The sequence below is a fragment of the Lampris incognitus genome, chromosome 18, assembly GCF_029633865.1.
Source record: "Lampris incognitus isolate fLamInc1 chromosome 18, fLamInc1.hap2, whole genome shotgun sequence".
NCBI lineage: Eukaryota > Metazoa > Chordata > Actinopteri > Lampriformes > Lampridae > Lampris > Lampris incognitus.
This window is the reverse complement of record NC_079228.1, coordinates 7,205,549-7,227,736: the sequence shown is the minus strand read 5'-3', so window position 1 is coordinate 7,227,736 and position 22,188 is coordinate 7,205,549. Positions and strand designations below refer to the sequence as shown.

Genomic DNA, 22,188 nt, shown 5'->3' with positions numbered 1-22,188 from the left:
TGCCAGAATTTAACTGTTGTGGGCTTGTCCCCAACCCAGACTTTTTAACTTCCCCTCTATAATAAAGTCATACAAATGGTGAAATTCATTAAAGCTTTACTTTGCATTTTCTCATAATAATTTAAAAAGATATATTTCAAATTCATATGGTTTATATGAGTGCAATTTGCACATTTTTATAGTGAAATATCGCTGTCCCTCATACATGTGTCATTACATCATACCCACCATTTTAGAGCGACAACGTTATTTCAAACAACAACAATGTGGTTGCCATGGAAACAAGTGCCATAGGCACGTGAGCAGTTATGGCGGAAGCGTCACTTTTTCGTATGCACAAATGTAATGTGAAGATTTATATATCCTGATCTGACAGGATGGTTATTACACATGTAATGTGAATGTTTATATGTGCTGATCTGACAGGATGGTTATTACACATGTAGTAATGTGAAGGTTTATATGTCCTGATCTGACAGGATGGTTATTACACATGTAGTAATGTTGAGGTTTATATGTCCTGATCTGACAGGATGGTTATTACACATGTAGTAATGTGAAGGTTTATACGTCCTGATCTGACAGGATGGTTAGTACAAATGTAGTAATGTGAAGGTTTATATGTCCTGATCTGACAGGATGGTTATTACACATGTAGTAATGTGAAGGTTTATATGTCCTGATCTGACAGGATGGTTATTACACATGTAAGTCATGTGAAGGTTTATATGTCCTGATCTGACAGGATGGTTATTACACATGTAAGTCATGTGAAGGTTTATATGTCCTGATCTGGCAGGATGGTTATTACACATGTAAGTCATGTGAAGGTTTATATGTCCTGATCTGACAGGATGGTTATTACACATGTAGTAATGTGAAGGTTTATATGTTCTGATCTGACTGGATGGTTATTACAAATGTAGTAATGTGAAGGTTTATATGTCCTGATCTGACAGGATGGTTATTACAAATGTAGTAATGTGAAGGTTTATATGTCCTGATCTGACAGGATGGTTATTACACATGTAAGTCATGTGAAGGTTTATATGTCCTGATCTGACAGGATAGTTATTACACATGTAGTAATGTGAAGGTTTATATGTTCTGATCTGACAGGATGGTTATTACAAATGTAGTAATGTGAAGGTTTATATGTCCTGATCTGACAGGATGGTTATTACACATGTAAGTCATGTGAAGGTTTATATGTCCTGATCTGACAGGATGGTTATTACACATGTAGTAATGTGAAGGTTTATATGTTCTGATCTTACTGGATGGTTATTACAAATGTAGTAATGTGAAGGTTTATATGTCCTGATCTGACAGGATGGTTATTACAAATGTAGTAATGTGAAGGTTTATATGTCCTGATCTGACAGGATGGTTATTACACATGTAAGTCATGTGAAGGTTTATATGTCCTGATCTGACAGGATAGTTATTACACATGTAAGTGATGTGAAGGTTTATATGTCCTGATCTGACAGGATGGTTATTACAAATGTAAGTAATGTGAAGGTTTATATGTCCTCATCTGACAGGATGGTTATTACACATGTAAGTCATGTGAAGGTTTATATGTCCTGATCTGACAGGATGATTATTACACATGTAAGTCATGTGAAGGTTTATATGTCCTGATCTGGCAGGATGGTTATTACAAATGTAAGTCATGTGAAGGTTTATATGTCCTGATCTGACAGGATGGTTATTACACATGTAAGTCATGTGAAGGTTTATATGTCCTGATCTGACAGGATGGTTATTACAAATGTAGGTAATGTGAAGGTTTATATGTCCTGATCTGACAGGATGGTTATTACACATGTAAGTCATATGAAGGTTTATATGTCCTGATCTGACAGGATGGTTATTACAAATGTAGTAATGTGAAGGTTTATATGTCCTGATCTGACAGGATGGTTATTACACATGTAAGTCATGTGAAGGTTTATATGTCCTGATCTGACAGGATAGTTATTACACATGTAGTAATGTGAAGGTTTATATGTTCTGATCTGACAGGATGGTTATTACAAATGTAGTAATGTGAAGGTTTATATGTCCTGATCTGACAGGATGGTTATTACACATGTAAGTCATGTGAAGGTTTATATGTCCTGATCTGACAGGATGGTTATTACACATGTAGTAATGTGAAGGTTTATATGTTCTGATCTGACTGGATGGTTATTACAAATGTAGTAATGTGAAGGTTTATATGTCCTGATCTGACAGGATGGTTATTACAAATGTAGTAATGTGAAGGTTTATATGTCCTGATCTGACAGGATGGTTATTACACATGTAAGTCATGTGAAGGTTTATATGTCCTGATCTGACAGGATAGTTATTACACATGTAAGTGATGTGAAGGTTTATATGTCCTGATCTGACAGGATGGTTATTACACATGTAAGTAATGTGAAGGTTTATATGTCCTCATCTGACAGGATGGTTATTACACATGTAAGTCATGTGAAGGTTTATATGTCCTGATCTGACAGGATGATTATTACACATGTAAGTCATGTGAAGGTTTATATGTCCTGATCTGGCAGGATGGTTATTACAAATGTAAGTCATGTGAAGGTTTATATGTCCTGATCTGACAGGATGGTTATTACACATGTAAGTCATGTGAAGGTTTATATGTCCTGATCTGACAGGATGGTTATTACAAATGTAGGTAATGTGAAGGTTTATATGTCCTGATCTGACAGGATGGTTATTACACATGTAAGTCATATGAAGGTTTATATGTCCTGATCTGACAGGATGGTTATTACACATGTAAGTCATGTGAAGGTTTATATGTCCTGATCTGACAGGATTGTTATTACACATGTAAGTCATGTGAAGGTGTATATGTCCCGATCTGACAGGATGGTTAGTACAAATGTAGTAATGTGAATGTTTATATGTCCTGATCTGACAGGATGGTTATTACAAATGTAGTAATGTGAAGGTTTATATGTCCTGATCTGACAGGATGGTTATTACAAATGTAGTAATGTGAAGGTTTATATGTCCTGATCTGACAGGATGGTTATTACACATGTAGTAATGTGAAGGTTTATATGTCCTGATCTGGCTGGCAGGATGGTTATTACACATGTAAGTCATGTGACGGTGTATATGTCCTGACCTGACAGGATGGTTATTACACATGTAGTAACGGGAAGGTTTACATGTCATGACCTGACAGGATGGTTATTACACATGTAGTAATGTGAAGGTTTACATGTCCTGACCTGACAGGATGGTTATTACACATGTAGTAACGTGAAAGTTTACATGTCCTGACCTGACAGGATGGTTATTACAAGTCATTACCGAACAAGTTACTGAGGATTTTAGTTCTGAACTAAGTTTCACTTTATTCACATATAAGTCATTGTGCGTCGTATGCTAGCTAACAAGCTAGGTTAGCAAGTCTAAGACTTAGACAGCTTTTTCTCCAAATTACCATCACGTGTCATTACCAACTCATTTTGCTGTTACAACTTTGAAAAAAAAACATCACTGCAGCTTGTTTGCAGTCATGTGATTCTGATGACGCGCGAGATTCAGATGGAGGGCAGGACTCAGGAGGTGCGGTTTAATCGATGTGAGCAACCGGCATTTTGAGAGTTTGTGATAGTGCTTCCTATCTAGAAATCACCCCTGCCCTCCACCTACAGTTCCCGCGTCATATGCAAACAAGCTATATCACACTTATTTTGTAGGACGATCAACAGCTAGGCTAAGATATTTGTTCCAGACCAATTAAAAGAGCTTTTGAAAAAGGAAAAAAAACAGATTCGAGAAATTTATTTTTTATTTTTTCAGAATCTTAAAAGCCGAAAGTGCCCCAAAATTGAAGAATCACCCAAATAAAGTAATCTACTCCTGTATTTTCACAATGTGTGTCTGGTGTGTGTCTGTGTGAGAGTCTATAAACGGCCAAACTAAAGCACTTGGGGCCTTGATTCTTGTTGGAGGTTATTGGGGATGGTCAGGGGCACCTATAAAAAGAAATAGCAGAAAATTAATTAAAATTATGCATAATTAATTATGCATAAATATACAAAATATGAATTTTTATAAAAAATGGCTAAAACCACTTTTCTCGGCATTTCAGATGATTCTGAGCATCTTTGATTTTTTCACCTATAACATTTTTTTTTCTGGGACTTAGAAATGTTTTGGCATTATGCAAAATATATGCGTTTTTGCACAAATGCATTTATGATCCTCATTTTTTTGGGGAGGTGGCAGGTATTGTTCCAGAGAGGACCATAAAATTAAAACAATTATGCATAATTATGCAAAAGATGCATTTTCTAAAAATGGCTAAAAACCGCTTTTCTCGGCATTTCAGATGATTCTGGGCATTTGGGGGGAGGGAGTTGGAGTGGGGGGGGGTGTTTAGGGGCAGGGGGAAGGCGGTTAGCTGGCAGGATGAAGAGGAGGGAGCTTTAGACGGGCGGATAACCAAACCTTCTTCCAGTGTAAATCATAATTTCAACCAGCAGCCAACCTCGTATAATCTATTGGCGACTGCTTACATAATAGCCAATGAACGTTTCCAGGAAGTAATGCTTGCGAGCCAATCAGAGAGCTCCTCTGGCGACACGATCCCGCCCCCCGCCTGTCACTCGGTTATGTCAACGCCGTAAACTGTGGAGGTGTTACGAAGTCAAAGGTGTGGAGGGCCACGCGAAAGGACCGCTGTCAAGTTAGTGGTAACGTTTGGTTTCAAGCGGAAGTGGTTTTGACGTCGTCGGCGTTGTAATGACGGTCTGAATAACTTGAGGACATGTTTAACTTTGCAGGACTCGCCGGAACATCATGTAAGGAAGCCGCCGTCGAGGATTGAACCCAGTTTCACAGCTGTGAACAAACTCTGTTGGGGTCCAGCAGCGCACAGGAAGTGAGCCGCCCCGCAGAACTGAGCGCTGCCCCCCCCCGCCTCCTCTCCCCCCCCCCCCACCCCACCCCACAGTTCACACCAGCGTCCATCAACTTGTCGGACTCCGCTTCGGCGATCATGTCAGCGTCAACATCATCGAGTCAGCAGCGGGTTAAACAGAGCGGAGACGGATCTCCCTCCGCCTCCTCCTCATCCTCCTCCTCCTCCTCCTCCTCCTCCTCTTCTTCAGCTTGGAGCAACAACAGCACCGCGGTCCGGTTGCAGCCTCTCCGTGCCACGGTACCGTTCCAGCTCTTGCGTGGAAATCAGCACAGCCCAACCCGCTCCTCCTCCTCCTCCTCCTCCTCCTCGGTCGGAAACAACACAGCACCGGCGACGTCCCGTGGCTCCAGTCCCGTCAGCCCTACGCAGCTACCGCTTGCGAGCCCGGGGGGAGACGGCCCGGAGTGCAGGCTGGTGGTTGGACACAGGGTCTCTCCGCCGGACGACCAGCGCTCGCCAGAGCCGGCCGCCTGCAGAGGTAACCTCCACCCAGGCGTGAAGGGGCTCCCCGTTGGCCTTATTTATTTAGTTTGTCTTCCTGCGTCCGTCCCCGTTCGGGTAGCCCGATGCTAGGCTAGCGGACTAGCTCGCTAAATGGGTCAGATTCATGGCTGAGTGGTGGTGGTGGTGGTGGTGGTGGTGTGTATGTGGGGGGGGGGGTGTTAATGCAAAAAAAAAAAGCATCGATAACGCGGCTGCAATAACTGCTGCACATTTCAACTCCAGGGCTTTTTTTTTTTTTGCGACGTTTCAAAAAAAAATTTTTTTTTTAAATGCAAATGACGATTTCCACTGCCTTGCACACCGTGATAGGGTCAATTCCGTTTTCTTGTTTGCGGTATGTGTGTCGTTCCGATGACAGCGGCTTCTTTTCGAGGCGGCGCTTCATTGCAACTGTTACGGATGTTGTTTTGGTTCCGTGCAGAAGCGCTGATACGGATGGTGATGATGCAGCTACTGTAGGCTTGCGCCAAGCCAGCCGGAGGTAAACGCCGCTGTTGTCATCCACATGACACGCGCGATCCGGTCCGCAGCATCCCTCCAGGTTCGTGGCGTCACGCACGCCGACAGCATCGTTGCTTACCACATCCTTAGCTGTGGACTATCATCTGAAAGGGAGGGGTTTTGTCGGTCATCGGAGAGTGCTGCGTCTATGGCAACATTGGGGCCTAGCAGAAGCGCCTCTCGGACATAAACACTACACCCCCCCCCACCCACCACCACCCCTTGCAAGTAGCCTATTGTCATAACATACATACATGATGCTGTCCTGCAAACCTGCAAATATTAGGTGGATATGAGACAACGCCTGTGGTTTCTTTATGGTGGATAATGGGGTGTCCTTGCAGACGTACCAACACCTACTAGAGTACTTTTGATAACCAGCCGTCCTCCCCAAAATACCAAAGCGGCTTCATCATTCACGTCGCTCCCACATTTTCTGCGTGAAAGGCGATATGCACTATGCATTTTTTTTTTCAGGTTTCTTTTTACTGATCAGGAAGTGTCTTAAATTGCTGAGGTACGGTAGGGTAGAATGGACAAGGAAGGACACTCTTGTACTGAACCCTCATAAAGATTTCTCTATGTTGTAGATTCTTCTGCAATGCAGATTCTTCATGTTTTGGTAAGTTCCCATGATAGCTAAGTGTAGTGCAGATCCGACAGACCGCTGTGACTTTTCACCGTGCCCAGACGGCAAATGTCATATAACTTAGCCAAATGCTTGAAGCTGAGTAAGCACCTCAGCAATTCTGACAGCTATGGGGGCCTAAGTAGAACCTATTACAAATCAATAAGGACAACGTCCTAAAATGAAATATCAAGAGACTTTGGAATTCTAACAGCAGTCATTACTTTTCGAACTAACAAATTAGTATCTTTCCAAACATAGAACTCCATGAAAGAACTTAGATTACAATTACTTATATTGTGCAGTCTTTGTTGGTGTCAGTTGATTCTATAATCACTCATATCCAAAGTATGGCAGGGGTGGGAGGGGGTGTCATTCGACGGAGTAATGGAATGATTGTTTATTTCTTTAATTGCCTGTCAGGACTGCACTCTTTCTCTCATTTGGCTAATGGTAAGATAACAAGATCAGCTAGTACGACAGCCCATCACGCAACCTTTTAAGACTATGAGTTAATGACATCATGCCAGACATAAGGCAGACAGGGACACCTAAAGGCCAGGTCATGCTTCTGCATAGGTACATGTAAACGCCCTCACACAGCAGTGTGGAGATGGGGTTTTCTGGGTAACTGTGGCTGACAAAGGCTTGCAGTGTTGCATACATACACACCTCTAAAATCTCAACAGTGCATCAATTGTTCAAACAGGTTGATGTGCATAACTAATGCTGATTGGTCAAGGAGGGAAGGCTATCTGCTAGCATGACATCACATAAAACCAAACAGTAGTGGGGGCAAAGGAGCTGACCCAACAGACACAACAGCTACTACTACTACTACTACTACTTTCAGCTGCTCCCGTTAGGGGCCACCACAGTAGATCATCTGTTTCCATCTCTTCCTGTCCTCTGCGTCTTCCTCTGTCACTCCAGCCACCTGCATGTCCTCCCTCACCACATCCATAAACCTCCCCTTTGGCCTTCTTCTACTCTTGCCTGGCAGCTCCATCTTCAGCGTCCTTCTCCCAATATACCCATCATCTCGCCTCCACACATGTCCAAACCATCTCAATCTTGCCTCTCTTGCTTTGTCTCCAAACCGGCCAACCTGAGCTGTCCCTCTAATATACTCACTGCTAACCATGTCCTTCGTCACTCCCTACAAAAATCTTAGCATCTTCAGCTATGCCACCTCCAGCTTCGCCTCATGTCTTTTCATCAGTGCCACCATCTCCAAACCATACAACATAGCTGGTCTCACAACCATCTTGTAAAAATTCCCTTTAACTCTTGCTGGTACCCTTCTGTCACAAATCACTCCTGGCACTCTTCTCCACATCCACTCCACCATGCCTGCACTCACTTCATCACCTTTCTTCTGCACTCCCCGTTACTTTGAACAATTGACCCCAAGTATTTAAACTCATACACCTTCGTCACCTCTACTGCTTTCATCCTCACCGTTCCACTAACCTCCCACTCGTTAATGCGTATGTATTCCATTTTGCTCCTACTGACTTATTCTTATTCCTCTTCTCTCCAGTGCATACCTCAACCTCTCCAGGCTCTCCTCAACCTGCACCCTACTGTCACTGCATATCACAATGTCATTCGCGAACATCATAGTCCACGTAGACTCGTGCCTGATGTCGTCTGTCACCCTGTCCATCACCATTGCAAACAAGAAAGGGCTCAGAGCCGATCCTTGATGTAATCCCACCTCCACATTCAACCCATCGGTCATTCCAACCGCACACCTCACCACTGTCACACTTCCCTCGTACATATCCTGCACCCCTCATATACGTTTCGGCAACCTGGCATATGCTTTCTCTAAATCCACAAAGACACAATGTACCTCCTGACCCTCTCTATACTTCTCCATCAACATTCTCAAAGCAAACATCACATCTGTGGTGCTCTTTCGAGGCATGAAACAATACTGCTGCTCACTGATCATCACCTCTCCTCTTAACCTAGCTTCTATTACTCTTTCCCATATGTTCATGCTGTGGCTGATCAACTTTATATCTCTGTAGTTACTGCAGCTCTGCACATCACCCTTATTCTTCAAAATTGGAACCAGTATGCATCTTCTCCACTCCTCAGGCATCCTTTCACTTTCCAAGATTATGTTAAACAATCTAGTTAAAAACTCGACTGCCATCTCTCCTAAACATATCCATGCCTCCACAGGTATGGCATCTGGACCAACCATTTCTAATCTTCATCTTCTTCATAGCTGCCTTCACTTCCTCCTTGCTAATCCACCGCACTTCCTTATTCACTATCCCCACATCATCCAACTTTCTCTCCCATTTTCTTCATTCATCAGCCACTCAAAGTTCTCCTTCCACCTTCTCAACACACTTGCCTCGCTTGTCAGCACATTTCCATCTCTATCCTTGATCACCCTAACCTGATGCACATACTTACCAGTTTGGTCCCTCTGTCTAGCCAATCAAGGCCTTTTCTCTTTCCTTAGTGTCCAACCTCTCGTACACTCGCCATATGCCTTCAACTTTGCCTTCTCCACCTCTCTCTTCACTTTACGCCGCATCTCCTTGTACTCCTGTCTACTTTCTGCATCTCTATGACTATCCCACTTCTTCTTTGCCAACCTCTTCCTCTGTATACTTCACTGTACTCCCTCATTCCACCATCAAGTCTCCTTGTCTTCCTTCCTCTGTCCAGATGATGTACCAAGTACCTTCCTAGCTGTCTCCCTCATTAGTTCTGCAGCGATTCCCCAGCCATCCAGCAACTTTTCACTACCACCCAGTGCCTGTCTTAACTCCTCCCTGAACACCACACAACGATCTTCCCTCTTCAATTTCCACCATTTGATCCTTGGCTCAGCCTTCACTCTCTTCCTCTTCTTGATCTCCAAAGTCATCCTGCAGACCACCATCCATTGATGCCAAGATATGATCTCTCCTGTCACCACCTTGCAGTGTCCAATCTCTTTCAGATCGTGCCTCCTGCGTAAGATATAGTCCACCTGTGTGCACCGTCCTCCATTCTTATACGTCACCCTATGTTCCTCCCTCTTCTTGAAATTTGTATTCACCACAGCCATTTCCATCCTTTTCGTAAACTCCGCCACGATCTGTCCTTCCACATTCCTCTCCTTGACACCCTACCTCCCCTTCACCTCCTCATCACCTCTGTTCCCTTCACCAACATGCTCATTGAAGTCCGCCCCAGTCACCACTCTCTCCTCCTTGGGTACACTCTCTACCACTTCATTCAACTCACTCTAGAGCTCTTTTTCTCTCTCCCATCTCACACCCAACTTGTGGGGCATATGCGCTGACAAATTTCATCATCACACCTTCCATTTCCACTTCATAGTCATCACTCTGTCCGACACTGTCTTTACCACCATCACACTCTTGACGTACTCTTCCTTCAGAATTACCCCTACCCCATTTATCCTCCCATCCGCACCATGGTGGAAGAGTTTGAACCCACCTCTGACGCTCCTGGCCTTACTCCCCTTCCACCTGATCTCTTGCACACACAGTATATCTACCTTCCTTCTCTCCATCATATTAGGCAGCTCTCTCCCTTTACCAGTCATAGGGCAAATAATAATAATAATAATTCAAAGTTCCGATTATCACCTCCACACTCTCACCCTTCCTCCTGTCCCGCTACCTCTGGGCATGCCTTCCTCTTCTCCTTCTCCTTTGCTCAACAGTTGTATAGTTGCCACCAGCACCCTATTGGCCAACAGTAGTGGTAGCGGTTGTTGGTAACCCGGGCCTTAACCAAGCCGTTATGGAAATCTGATTTATGATCCACATATTTGATTTGGCAAAGGGTTTACACCGGATGCCCTTCCTGACGCAACCCTCCCCATTTATCCGGGCTTGGGACTGGAACTAAAAATGCAGTGTCTTCATGCATGCTCAATAACCCAGGTAAGGAAATTTTCACATCCTCCCTGGTGAACTTGATATGGAGTTAATGTGGTCGGTGAAATCTGGTATGTCCTGAAATTTAATTTTAACGTAGGTGTTGTCCATGAATCTGAACCAATGGCTAGGTGGTGTCCCTGGATAGGACATCAGGCCCCTCTTTTCCACTTCCTCCATATACAAGTTGGCCACTATAGGTGAAACTTTGGAACCCATAGCACACCCATGCTTATGCCTGTAGTACTGCCCCCTGTATGTGAAGTACGTGGACTGAAGACACAATTTCAGGAGCAGACACACTTGGTCAGTGTTAAGGGTGGTCTTATTGTTAAGGGTGGGGTTGTGTTGTAATTTCATATGAACTACATTGTTTACACAGGCCAGTGGCCACTCTTTCAAGGATGAGGATGTGCACATCTTTGGTAGGAAGGAATGCTGGGTTGAACAGGGAGTCAAAGAGGCCATCTAGTATACGTAGAGGGAATGCCCATCCCTGAACAGAGGTGTGGCCTAAGAGAACATCTGTCGCCATCTTACAATGCTGTGATTGAAACTATTCCCCAATCCTCTGTGAATTGTACACATGGCCATTGTAACTCTATTTGAACTGATTCAACTGACTTAAACTTTCTGTGATCAGTAAAGTATAATCACAATATTATCAGTGCACCGCCTTCAATTCAATATGAAAAATGTGCACACCAGCCTAGAGTTTTAAGTTCCACCTCACTTGAGAGACTCATGGCAGCCTTCTCTCACAAAATTCATCCGTTAATTTAGTCCATTTGCGAGAGCGTATAAGAAATGCTGACAGTCCTACCAGATTCTTAAAAAACACCAAGTAGATCGACAACAAGATTGTCATTAGTTCTGAATGCAGCGGCCATTGTGCTTGGTTTGCTCACAACCTGCGATAGCCTCAAGCTGAAAGTGTATGACAACATCGAGGCTAGCACCCATACATTGCAGGGCCCCTAGACTGTTCTGTCAAATTTGATCAGCTGATGATTTGCTCAGCTGATGAGTGCATTTTAACTTCTGGAGTGATTCTGAATTGCTGGTTCATCTAGTATAGAGTAAGTATCATCTTTCTTGCTTAACAAGTTGCTATTAGTATTATTCCAGCTGCTTGAGTATTAGTCCTTTTCTCTATACATCTGCTGCTGGTTCCTAGTGGGATGTTATTCTAGCTGTAGCTGTCTTATTCTATTTACTTACTTGTCTTATTTACTTATTCTAGCTGTAGCTGTTTTTCACCAAGTATGTCCTTAAATATTTCTTGTTGCCTAGCTGTTTTGACTTAGTTATCTTTTTAGCTTATAAATATATTCCTTGGTAACTTTCTGTTTGCAGTTTTAATAGTATTGTGTGAGGTTTGATAGAGTTTTACATATGTGTTCAGTTTCTGGGCAATAAGCCTATTTTCAGTGTACCTCTTTGGCCAATTGGGTGTTAAGTGGACAGGGTGTGGCCTGCACTCATGGCAGACAATTAGCAATCAGTGTTCTTTAAATCACTGCTGCTACTTAGAAAGCTTCCAAGCACCAGGCAAACAAGCGTAGGTTGAATGAAGGCTAGAGTAATAAAGGCAAGCGCGACTTTTCAAGCCAAGACTTTGTCAAGCATGGACTGCTCTTTTTAGATCCGGTCAGTCATCTGTATTTTGTGTACCTAGTATAGACTATGTGTTTCCTTCGCATTCCTGTCCTTTCCTCTTCCTGGGGCTGGCATAGATGTGCGGTCACTCCTAGGTGCTGTGACCCTACCAATCTCATCTATCCCACTCTCTCCACTCATGTTGAGCAAGGGTTGACGGGAGGGCTCTGGAATTGCCAGTCTACAGTGCCGAAAGCTGAGTTTATCTCAGGCTACGCATCCTTGCTCTCCCTCAACGTTCTTGCTCTAACTGAGACCTGGATCGTGCCAGAAAACACTACCACACCCGCAGCTCTACCTGATGTGTACTCTTCTTCTCACACTCCCAGAGCTGGGAGGCGGAGTGGTGGTACTGGGCTCCTCATCTCCCTGAAATGGAAATACTCTCTTGTTTCCATTCCACAATTTTCTCCGTCCTCTTTTGAATTTCATGCTGTTACTGTCTCTTATCCACTCAAACTCACTATCGTGGTTGTGTACCGCCCACAAGGCCCCCTTGGTGAGTTTCTGGAGGAGCTTGACACACTTGTCTCGCACTTCCCGGTTGATGAATCTGCACTTATCCTTCTCGGTGACTTCAACATCCACACTAACAAGCTAGATCCTCTTCTCTCTTTCCTCTCCTCCTTTGACCTTCACCTCTCACCCTCTGCTGCTACCCACAAGGCTGGCAACCAGCTGGACCTCATCTTTACTAGACACTGTCGTATTTCCAAACTCTCTGTTACTCCCCTCCAGCTCTCTGACCACTATTTCATGTCCTACTCTCTCTCCCTCTCTTCACCCCCCTCAGCCCCTTCCCCTACCCACGTGGTTTCCACCCGTAGACACCTCCACTCTCTCTCCGCCACTGATCTTTCTTCCTCTGTTACCTCTATCCTCCCTACACCTGAATCTTTCTCTCTCCTACCCCCTGACACTGCTACTGATCTTCTTCTCTCTACCCTCTCCTCTTCTCTGGATACTCTCTGTCCCCTCACCTCCAGGCCTGCACGCCCAACTCCAACTGCCCCTTGGTTGACCGACTCAGTACATACTGACAGACGGAGCCTGAGAGTGGCAGAGCGCAAATGGAGAAAAGGCAAACTCCCAGAGGACCTTCTCAACTTCCAGTCTCTTCTTTCCACTTTCTCCTCCTCTCTTTCTGCTGCTAAGCCTGCCTTCTATCGCTCTAAAATCCTATCCTCTGCCTCTAATCCTAAGAAACTCTTTGAAACCTTCTCTACACTTCTTCAACCCCCATCTCCTCCTCCTACTTCCACCCTTCTCCCTGATGACTTCGCTAACTTCTTTGACAAGAAGGTAAACGACATCAGAGCCTCCTTTTCTCACCACCCGGTTAGTGCTGCTTGCACTATCCCACCCTCTGCACCCTCCCTCACCTAGAGGGAGGGGATGGTGCCCCGGCTTCAGCCATCAGACCTCTGGAGCTTTTCCAGAAAGCTGCAGCTCGTCTGGTGTTCAACTGGCCCCCAGTAGCTGCTCGCATCCAGTTTAAGACTCTGGTGCTAGCCTACAGGGCAGTGAAAGGAACAGCTCCTTCTTATCTCCAGGCCATGGTCATACCCTACACCCCCGCCCGACCACTTCGCTCTGCTGCCTCGGGACGCCTGGTTGCCCTGTCGCTCAGAGCCCCGTGCTGCCGATTGACCCGGTCACGGCTCTTTTCTGTCCTGGCCCCACAGTGGTGGAATGAACTCCCCACTGATGTCAGGACAGCGGAGTCGCTGCCCATCTTTCGGCACAGGTTGAAAACTCACATCTTCAAGAACTACTACCCTGTTACTAGCCTACATGGCAGTGAAAGGAACAGCTCCTTCCTATCTCCAGGCCATGGTCAAGCCCTACACCCCTGCCTGACCACTTTGCTCTGCTGCCTTGGGACGCCTGATTGCCCCGTTGCTCAGAGGCCCTTGCTGCCGATCGACCCGGTCACGGCTCTTTTCTGTCCTGGCCCCAAAGTGGTGGAATGAACTCCCCACTGATGTCAGGACAGCGGAGTCGCTTCCCATCTTTCGGCACAGGTTGAAAACTCACCTCTTCAAGAACTACTACCCTGTTACTTCTTGTTCTTAGCACTTATTGTATTCACTCATTTAGAAAAAAAAATCTCTTTCTTGAACTTTTACTTTAGCACTGGTTTTGTTCTTAGATGCTTGTTTAGATGCACTTATGACCTCTGATGACTAGTAGTTCTCCTGATTTCCTACGTTAAATGCACTCATTGTAAGTCGCTTTGGATAAAAGCGTCGGCTAAATGACTGTAATGTAATGTAATGATGATATGGTCACTCAAAACTTTTAATCAGTTTGCGGCTTCAGGCTTCAACGAAAGGCTAGCAATATCACTAGTGCTGATCCAGGGAGCTGTGATGCGTTTAGATGACATAGGAAATCCCTGCTCAGCCCCAGGAGAAAACAAGTAATGGAATTCAGACACATTTCAGGAGGGGAAAAAATTATGATTTTGATTTTGACAGGGCCAGCAGAGAAGGCCCTGATGGCCCTGAAAGCCTACCACTGGCTATTTCCCAATCCTCTGAATAGTACAAATAGCCATTGTATCTCTAATTAATGGTCTCTAATTAATTAACTCTAATTAATTAATTCTTCTCTTGGATCGCCACCTTGTCGTGGTGGAGAAGCTTCCATGTACCATTGATCCCAGGAGCTATGCCGTCCGGAGCTTGGCTCCTCTTAGGGTCACCCAAGGCGGATAAGTCAAGGGGGAGGTTCCAGATGAAGTGCGATCCAACGAATACCTCAACAGTGGAACTGGTGGAAGATGTCTCCAGGTCACAACGGCAGTGAAGGCGGATGAAGGCTGCAACAGAGGGCGATCCCCAATCATCTTGGGTTCTCCATGCCATTGGGCTCTGGCCACCCCCTGCCAAGGACCGTGTGGTGGCTGCCGGTGCATCAGCCACTCCATGTAAAAAGCCGTCACTCGCAGGCGTCCTCCCATTATGCAGCTCCAGGATCGGCCTCTACGCCCACCTTAGGTCCCAGAGAGAGGACGGTTATACTCGACCCCGAGTGACCGCCGATGATGATGAATTAATTGGTCACGGCAATTTGCATATGAAGCCTGTATTAGATAGCCAGTTTTGGTTGTTATGCAACTACTGTTTATAAGGTTGGGGATACCTGCAGTCAGTGTGTGTGTGTGTGTGTGTGTGTGTGTGTGTGTCAGCAGTCCTTGTCGATGAATCTTGTTGAAGTCAACAATTACGAGTGCCTTCTGGTCATCAAAACAGCTGCTTTGAATTTGACTTGTCACACATTCATTTGGACCGGCAGACTTCGACGTGTGCTTTGATATCAGAAGGTTAGTAACTTGCGATTGCAGCTGCCCCGAAAAGCAAGAAAGCCACTGATAGCCAGTCTCGTACCCCGAACGAACAGAGTCTGCATGCCCCTACCACCATGGCCCTCTTTGTTTTTAGTTGTCTTTAATATGTATGAATTTGCTGGTACAGGGTTTAGCATACCACCTTGGTTAATGGGTGACTGCTGTTACGGTGTAATTTTGTTCATTTGGCATTTGTGTTGCTTTTGTTTGAGTTGATTTTGGGTTTGAAGGCTGAAGTATAGTTTTGCAATTAAAGTAACTTGAATTGGCTGTCAGTATAACAGTCATATATCATGAAAATATAACACCATTGTGGTGTCTAACGTGCGTGTTGCACCTATGTCATGACACATTGCACCTCTGATGTGGACCTCTTGTTTTACAGCCTACCTGCCAGGCCAGCTCCCCTTTGTGTCCCCAGCCCTCATCATTTAAAATCAAGCACTGGCTTTTTACTGAAAGTAACTGGTAGCTATGACCAAAATATATATTGATAAAACTATTTGAAGAATCTGAATACTTTGTTGCAATGTTTTTAATGTTTTATTTTTGTTTTATTTTGTTTTTGTTTTTTATTTTCTCCCCAATTGTACCTGCCCAATTACCCCACTCTTCCGAGCCGTCCCGGTCACTGCTCCACCCCTTCTGCCGATCCGGGGAGGGCTGCAGACTACCACATACCTCCGCTGATGCATGTGGAGTCACCAGCCGCTTCTTTTCACCTGACAGTGAGGAGTTTCACCAGGGGGACGTAGCATGTGGGAGGATCACTATTCCCCCCAGTCCCCCTCCCTCCTGAACCGGCGCCCCGACTGACCAGAGGAGGCGCTAGTGCAGCGACCAGGACACATACCCATATCTGGCTTCCCACTCACAGACAGAAACAATTGTGTCTTGAGAGATGCCCAACCAAGCCAGAGGTAACACGGGGACTCGAACTGGCGATCCCTGTGTTGGTAGATAACGGAATAGACCACTCCACTACCCGGACACCCATTTTGAATTTTTGTACACTGGTTTCGACTTGTGTTTTTCACGACTGTAGAAGCACCACCGGAAAACTGGGTCTATTGGGCCGGGGTGCAAAGTGGGGCTGGGCTGGAGTCATGGCTGGGGGAGCAGTGGCCCGCACCTCTCTGCCTGGGTCATGGAGCCCCTTCCGTCTGCAGTGCATCCGCGGTCGGGGTGTATTCACGGGGCAGTGTCCAATACCGTGCCGGAAGGTGGGCCGGTGGAGCGGACGGGGTGTGCGGCAGCAAATGTAGACGTTTGCCGAGCCCTTCTCGCAGATATCTTTGGCTACTCCTGCCTCACACATCCACCCCCCCCCCGCCCCCTCTCTCATCCCCTTGCCCACTTTTTAGCATCTTTCAAAATTATGCAGTGGGTGAAGTTTGGCTGAGACGCATTTTTTGTTGATGTGTTTTTGAGGTTTTTATATCATTCTGTGGTTCCCTGTCGTGTTCCCTGTGTATTCAAATCCAGAAATTAAATATATGGTTGACGTACTTATGGTTTTGCATCAAAATGCTATTTTCCCCAAGTCCTTCTAGAAAGGCTTCCCGTGTGACCTGGTGTAGCTTGCTGCTTCACGTCACTCTCCATGCTTCCACTGCATGTGTGTGTCTTGATGCGTGCTCAGTAATCCAGGTAAGGAAATCCCAGAAAGGTGAATCAGTTCATCTGGACTCAAGGTTTAGTGGGAGAAACGTTTCGTCATCATCTAAGTGACCTCATCGGTCTCAGCCGACTGCAGGTGTCCCCCACCCTTGTAAACATTAGAGTGGCGTAGCGACCCAAACCGGCACAGTTGCGTCACAGCCGAAACCAGCGATTGGTTTCATATGCAAATTGCTGTGACCATTAATTAGAGTTATAATGCCCATGTGTCATCACAGCATTGTATGATGGTGACAGATGTACTCTTCGACAAACACCGCATCACAGTTTCTTTCAAACCCCAAAACACGCTGTGCCAGAAGTTGCTCCACCCCAAGGATCGGGTCCCCCGGCACAAACAGAGCAATATAGCGTAGCTGTTAAGTGCCAGGAGGATTGCCGTGACTTGTGCATTGGGGAAACTAAACAGACTAGCGAAGAGGATGGCACAACACAGGGGAGCTACCACGTCAGGCCAGGACTCAGTCTACACCATCTACACAGTCTGCACCATCTACACAGTCTGCACCATCTACACAGTCTGCACCATCTACACAGTCTACACCATCTACACAGTCTGCACCATCTACACAGTGTACACCATCTACACAGTGTATACCATCTACACCATCTACACAGTCTACACCATCTACACAGTGTACACCATCTACACAGTCTGCACCATCTACACAGTCTGCACCATCTACACAGTGTACACCATCTACACAGTCTGCACCATCTACACAGTGTACACCATCTACACAGTGTACACCATCTACACAGTCTACACCATCTACACAGTCTGCACCATCTACACAGTGTACACCATCTACACAGTCTGCACCATCTACACAGTCTACACCATCTACACAGTGTACACCATCTACACAGTCTGCACCATCTACACAGTGTACACCATCTACACAGTGTACACCATCTACACAGTCTGCACCATCTACACAGTGTACACCATCTACACAGTGTACACCATCTACACAGTCTGCACCATCTACACAGTGTACACCATCTACACAGTCTGCACCATCTACACAGTGTACACCATCTACAGGCCAGTGGACACTCCTTGAAGGAGGAGGACGTGACCATCCTTGATAGGGAGGAATGCTGGTTTGAACGGGGAGTCAAAGAGGCCATCTATGTTAAGAGGGAACGACCATCCCTGAACCGGGGGGGGGGGGGGGGCTAAGAGTACATCTGTCACTATCTCACAGTGCTGTAATTGAAACTATTCCCCAACCCTCTGTGGATAGTACACATGAGCGTTATAACTCTAGTTAGCGGTCTCGGCAGTTTGCATATGAAACCTGTTGCTGGTTTCGGCTGTGACGTAGCTTTGCTTGTTTGGGTCACTATGCAGCTCTGCTGTTTATAAGGGTGGGGGCACCTGCAGTCAGCTGAGGCTGACGGTCACTTAGATGATGATGAAACGTTTCTCCCACTAAACGTTGCGTCCAGATGAACTGACATACAGGGATATGTGTGTGTGTGTGTGGGGGGGGGGGGTCAGCGCTAACCTGTGTCACTGCTTTTTGCTAATGGCTGAGTGGAGGTGTCCATTTGAACAACCCGGAAAAGAACGCAGACGGTATTGCCCTTTAACCATCTTGAACTTCCTGCTTAAACTTAACGTTACTTTTAAGTGCCGTGTCCTGGCTGAAAGAGTCTTTTAGTGGACGGGTCACCTAATATGATGGGTCACAGATTTTGGTGTAACACCGGCATTGGCAAGAAATAGCAGATAAGCAGCACAAACAGACCAGTCACCGCTTTTGCAGGGTCCACTTGGCAAGCTGGCCTGTGTAACGTCGACATGCGGCTACATCTTTAATGAGATGTGTGGCCTACGGCGGAGCCCCACGGTCACTTTGACACAGAAATAAAACGGGTGTAATGTCTCTGTAAAACAACACCGCAGCTCACATTTGAGTGTGGAGATGACTGGCTCATGTTGAAAATCTGTGTTTCTTTATAAGTGCCGTAGTAGGTTTGGATTGCCTCTCTGTTGTTGCGTGGCAGAAGGATCGTCCTGAAAAGAAAAGCAGCCTGCCTACATCACTTTTACACCATTGTACACTTTCCTCTAAGACGCAACAGTTTTGCTTATTGTAATTTCAATCCTAAGTATATTACCATTTCAGCAATTTAATACATTTTAACATGGGGATCGCCAGTTCGAATCCCCGTGTTACTTCCAGCTTGGTCGGGCGTCCCTACAGACAACTGGCCGTGTCTGCGGGTGGGAAGCCGGATGTGGGTATGTGTCCTGGTCGCTGCACTAGCGCCTCCTCTGGTCGGTTGGGGCACCTGTTCGTCAGGGGGGAGACTGAGGGGAATAGCGTGATCCTCCCACACGCTACGTCCCCCTGGTGAAACTCCTCACTGTCAGGTGAAAAGAAGCGGCTGGTGACTCCACATGTATGGGAGGAGGTATGTGGTAGTCTGCAGCCCTCCCCGGATCGGCAGAGGGGGTGGAGCAGCGACTGGTACAGCTCAGAAGAGTGGGGTAATTGGCCAAGTACAATTGGGGAGAAAAGAAAATATATGTATAAAAAAAAAGTAATACATTTTACCCAGAATGATCCATGATAAGCTTCTCAGCTCTCTTTGTGCAAATATTCAGTGACAGCGATTATTTCTGCTCTCTTGCATGATGAGGAAAATCTATAGCTCCCACAGTCTTACGTTATTACATGCTTTCCTATCATCGTTGTCAGATAAGTGACCATGTGTATAATCTTTACTTAAAAGGCAAGTTCTTGACTCAAGAATAGCCACTGGGATCAGACCAAACATTATTTTATCTTATTCTTTCCATTATTTAAGTAGTTATTTTTCCATCCATCCATTATCCAAACCACTTATCCTGCTCTCAGGGTCGCGGGGATGCTGGAGCCTATCCCAGCAGTCTTTGGGCTGCTAAAAACCATTGAAATCAGTGGAAAAGATATAATACTTAGGTCATTCCTCCCAAGCTGGAATGTGTGCCTTCTCTTCCCTTTCTTTTTTTCAGTGGAGTATTGACAGTTGTATGTTGTAGTTCTCAACGCAGACTCGGGCCATGTTACCTGACATGAAATGACAGGAAGCTGTAGGCCACCGGTATCTAGTTGAGTCGTTCAGCTGAACCACCGGGGTCGCTGTTGTGAATAAAACGAGACTCTTGATGGCAAATTAACGTGAAAGGTGGTCAGACGGGAAGCAGGGGAGCTATGATGGGTGTAGGCCTTATTCAGTCAGCCAAACACTAACGCCTTGTATAGTCAGTAAATTTCCTCTTTCAATACTGCCTTCAGTGCAGACCTTGAATCTGTTCAGATGAAATTTCAGTTATAACATTGATAGTTTAGTGAGGCTTAACTCATGAGAGTCCAGTTGAGACAAATGTCTGCATAATCTACACATTATAGCATTCTGATTGCAGACTTTGGAGACAGAGGGACTTTTCTAGGTATAGATCTTGACGTAAAGTTTCCTTTGCCACCTCTTGGACTCCAGAAGTCTGTGATGTTCATACTCGGTCCATTTTGAGTTTTGTGTCCTCTCTGCTCTGTTGCCATAGCAGTAATTCTCTTGTGGTTCACTTAACAGACATAAAAAGAAAACAAGCAAGCTTGCCTCAGTCAGGAATAGACTAGGCACAGGTAGGAAAATGTCTGGGTTCTCAACAGCATCTTTCCAAAGACTCAACCTAGTGATAGACTGATAAGATGTTATGTTCATCACTGCCTACACACAGACCTCCATGGCACATAATGGAATACCACTGCTCTTATCACTTATGTCTGCATTTGGTAGCATAACTGCTTCAGGCATCATTCACATACAGTGCTAATGTAGCCCAGGAAGGCTCTTCACTCTGTCCAGTAGCAGCACTATTCATTACTTCAGTGTGGAATACTGAGAATGTACATTAGTCATTCCATATGTTCATAGTAGCCAATGAGCAGTCATCTGCAAAGTGTATGCAGAGCTAAAAATAAACCTTTCTACTGGTGCATGTGCACTACCAACTTTCTCATTTGGTAAGATTTGGTATATATATATATATATATATATATATATATATATATATATATATATATATATATATACAGCTGATGATTGCTTATAGCATGAAACAGGCTTGTACTGTCTCATAGAAAATGAGAAAATGAAAACTTGACTAAGTGGATTGTATATATATATAGCTCCAGCCATTATCCAAGCCACTTATCCCAATTGTGGTCGTGGGATGCTGTAGCCTATCCCAGCAGTCATTGGGCAGCAGGTGGGGAGACACCCTGGACAGTCCACCGGTCCATCACAGGGCCAACACATTCACACCTCGGGACAATTTACTATTTATTGATTATTATTATATATTATAGATTATTATTATTGGAATTATTATTAATTAATGGTTATTATTTAAATACTGATGTGTCAGCCCTATGATGGATGGGCGGCCTGTCCAGGGAGTTATTGTGGAAATATACTTTTATGTTTTATTGTTTACATTTCAATTTCTTTATTTTATTGTATTTTTTACATATATTTTTACAATCATATGTGTCGCTTATTTTATATTGTATTTTAAGCTTGTGCAGCACTTTGGTTCAACTGTGGTTGTTTTAAATGTGCTATATAAATAAACTTGACTTGACTTGACTTAAGTGGCTTGGATAATGGGTGGATGTATAAATATACCAATTAGCCAAACATTAAAACCACCTGCCTAATTTTGTGTAGAACCTCCTTGTGCCACCAAAACAGCTCTGACCTGTTGAGACATGGACTAAACAAGACCTCGAAGGTGTCATCTGGTATCTTGCAACAAGACATTAGCAGCGGATCCTTTAAGTCCTTTAAGTTGCGAGACGGGGCCTCTATGGATCGTATTTGTTTTTCCAGCACATCCCACAGATGCTTGATCGGATTGAGACCTGTGGAATTTGGAGGCTAGGGCAACACTCTTTGTCATGTTCCTCAAACCATTCCTGAA

General features: G+C 45.0%; 1 protein-coding gene across 2 annotated transcripts in view; it reads left to right on the top strand.

Moving 5' to 3' along the window:
* The first annotated feature begins 4,431 nt into the window (after positions 1-4,431).
* Positions 4,432-22,188, top strand: part of glcci1a (glucocorticoid induced 1a) — a 53,252-nt gene continuing 35,495 nt past the window's right edge. Inside the window, exons 1-2 of one of the 2 annotated variants that reach the window (XM_056298362.1) lie at positions 4,711-4,726; positions 4,824-5,441. In XM_056298362.1, coding sequence (XP_056154337.1) covers positions 5,039-5,441 — 403 coding nt within the window. In that variant the 5' untranslated portion in view covers positions 4,711-4,726; positions 4,824-5,038. Of the gene's footprint in view, positions 5,442-22,188 lie in introns of both variants that reach the window. The other variant, XM_056298363.1, reaches the window with a different exon arrangement.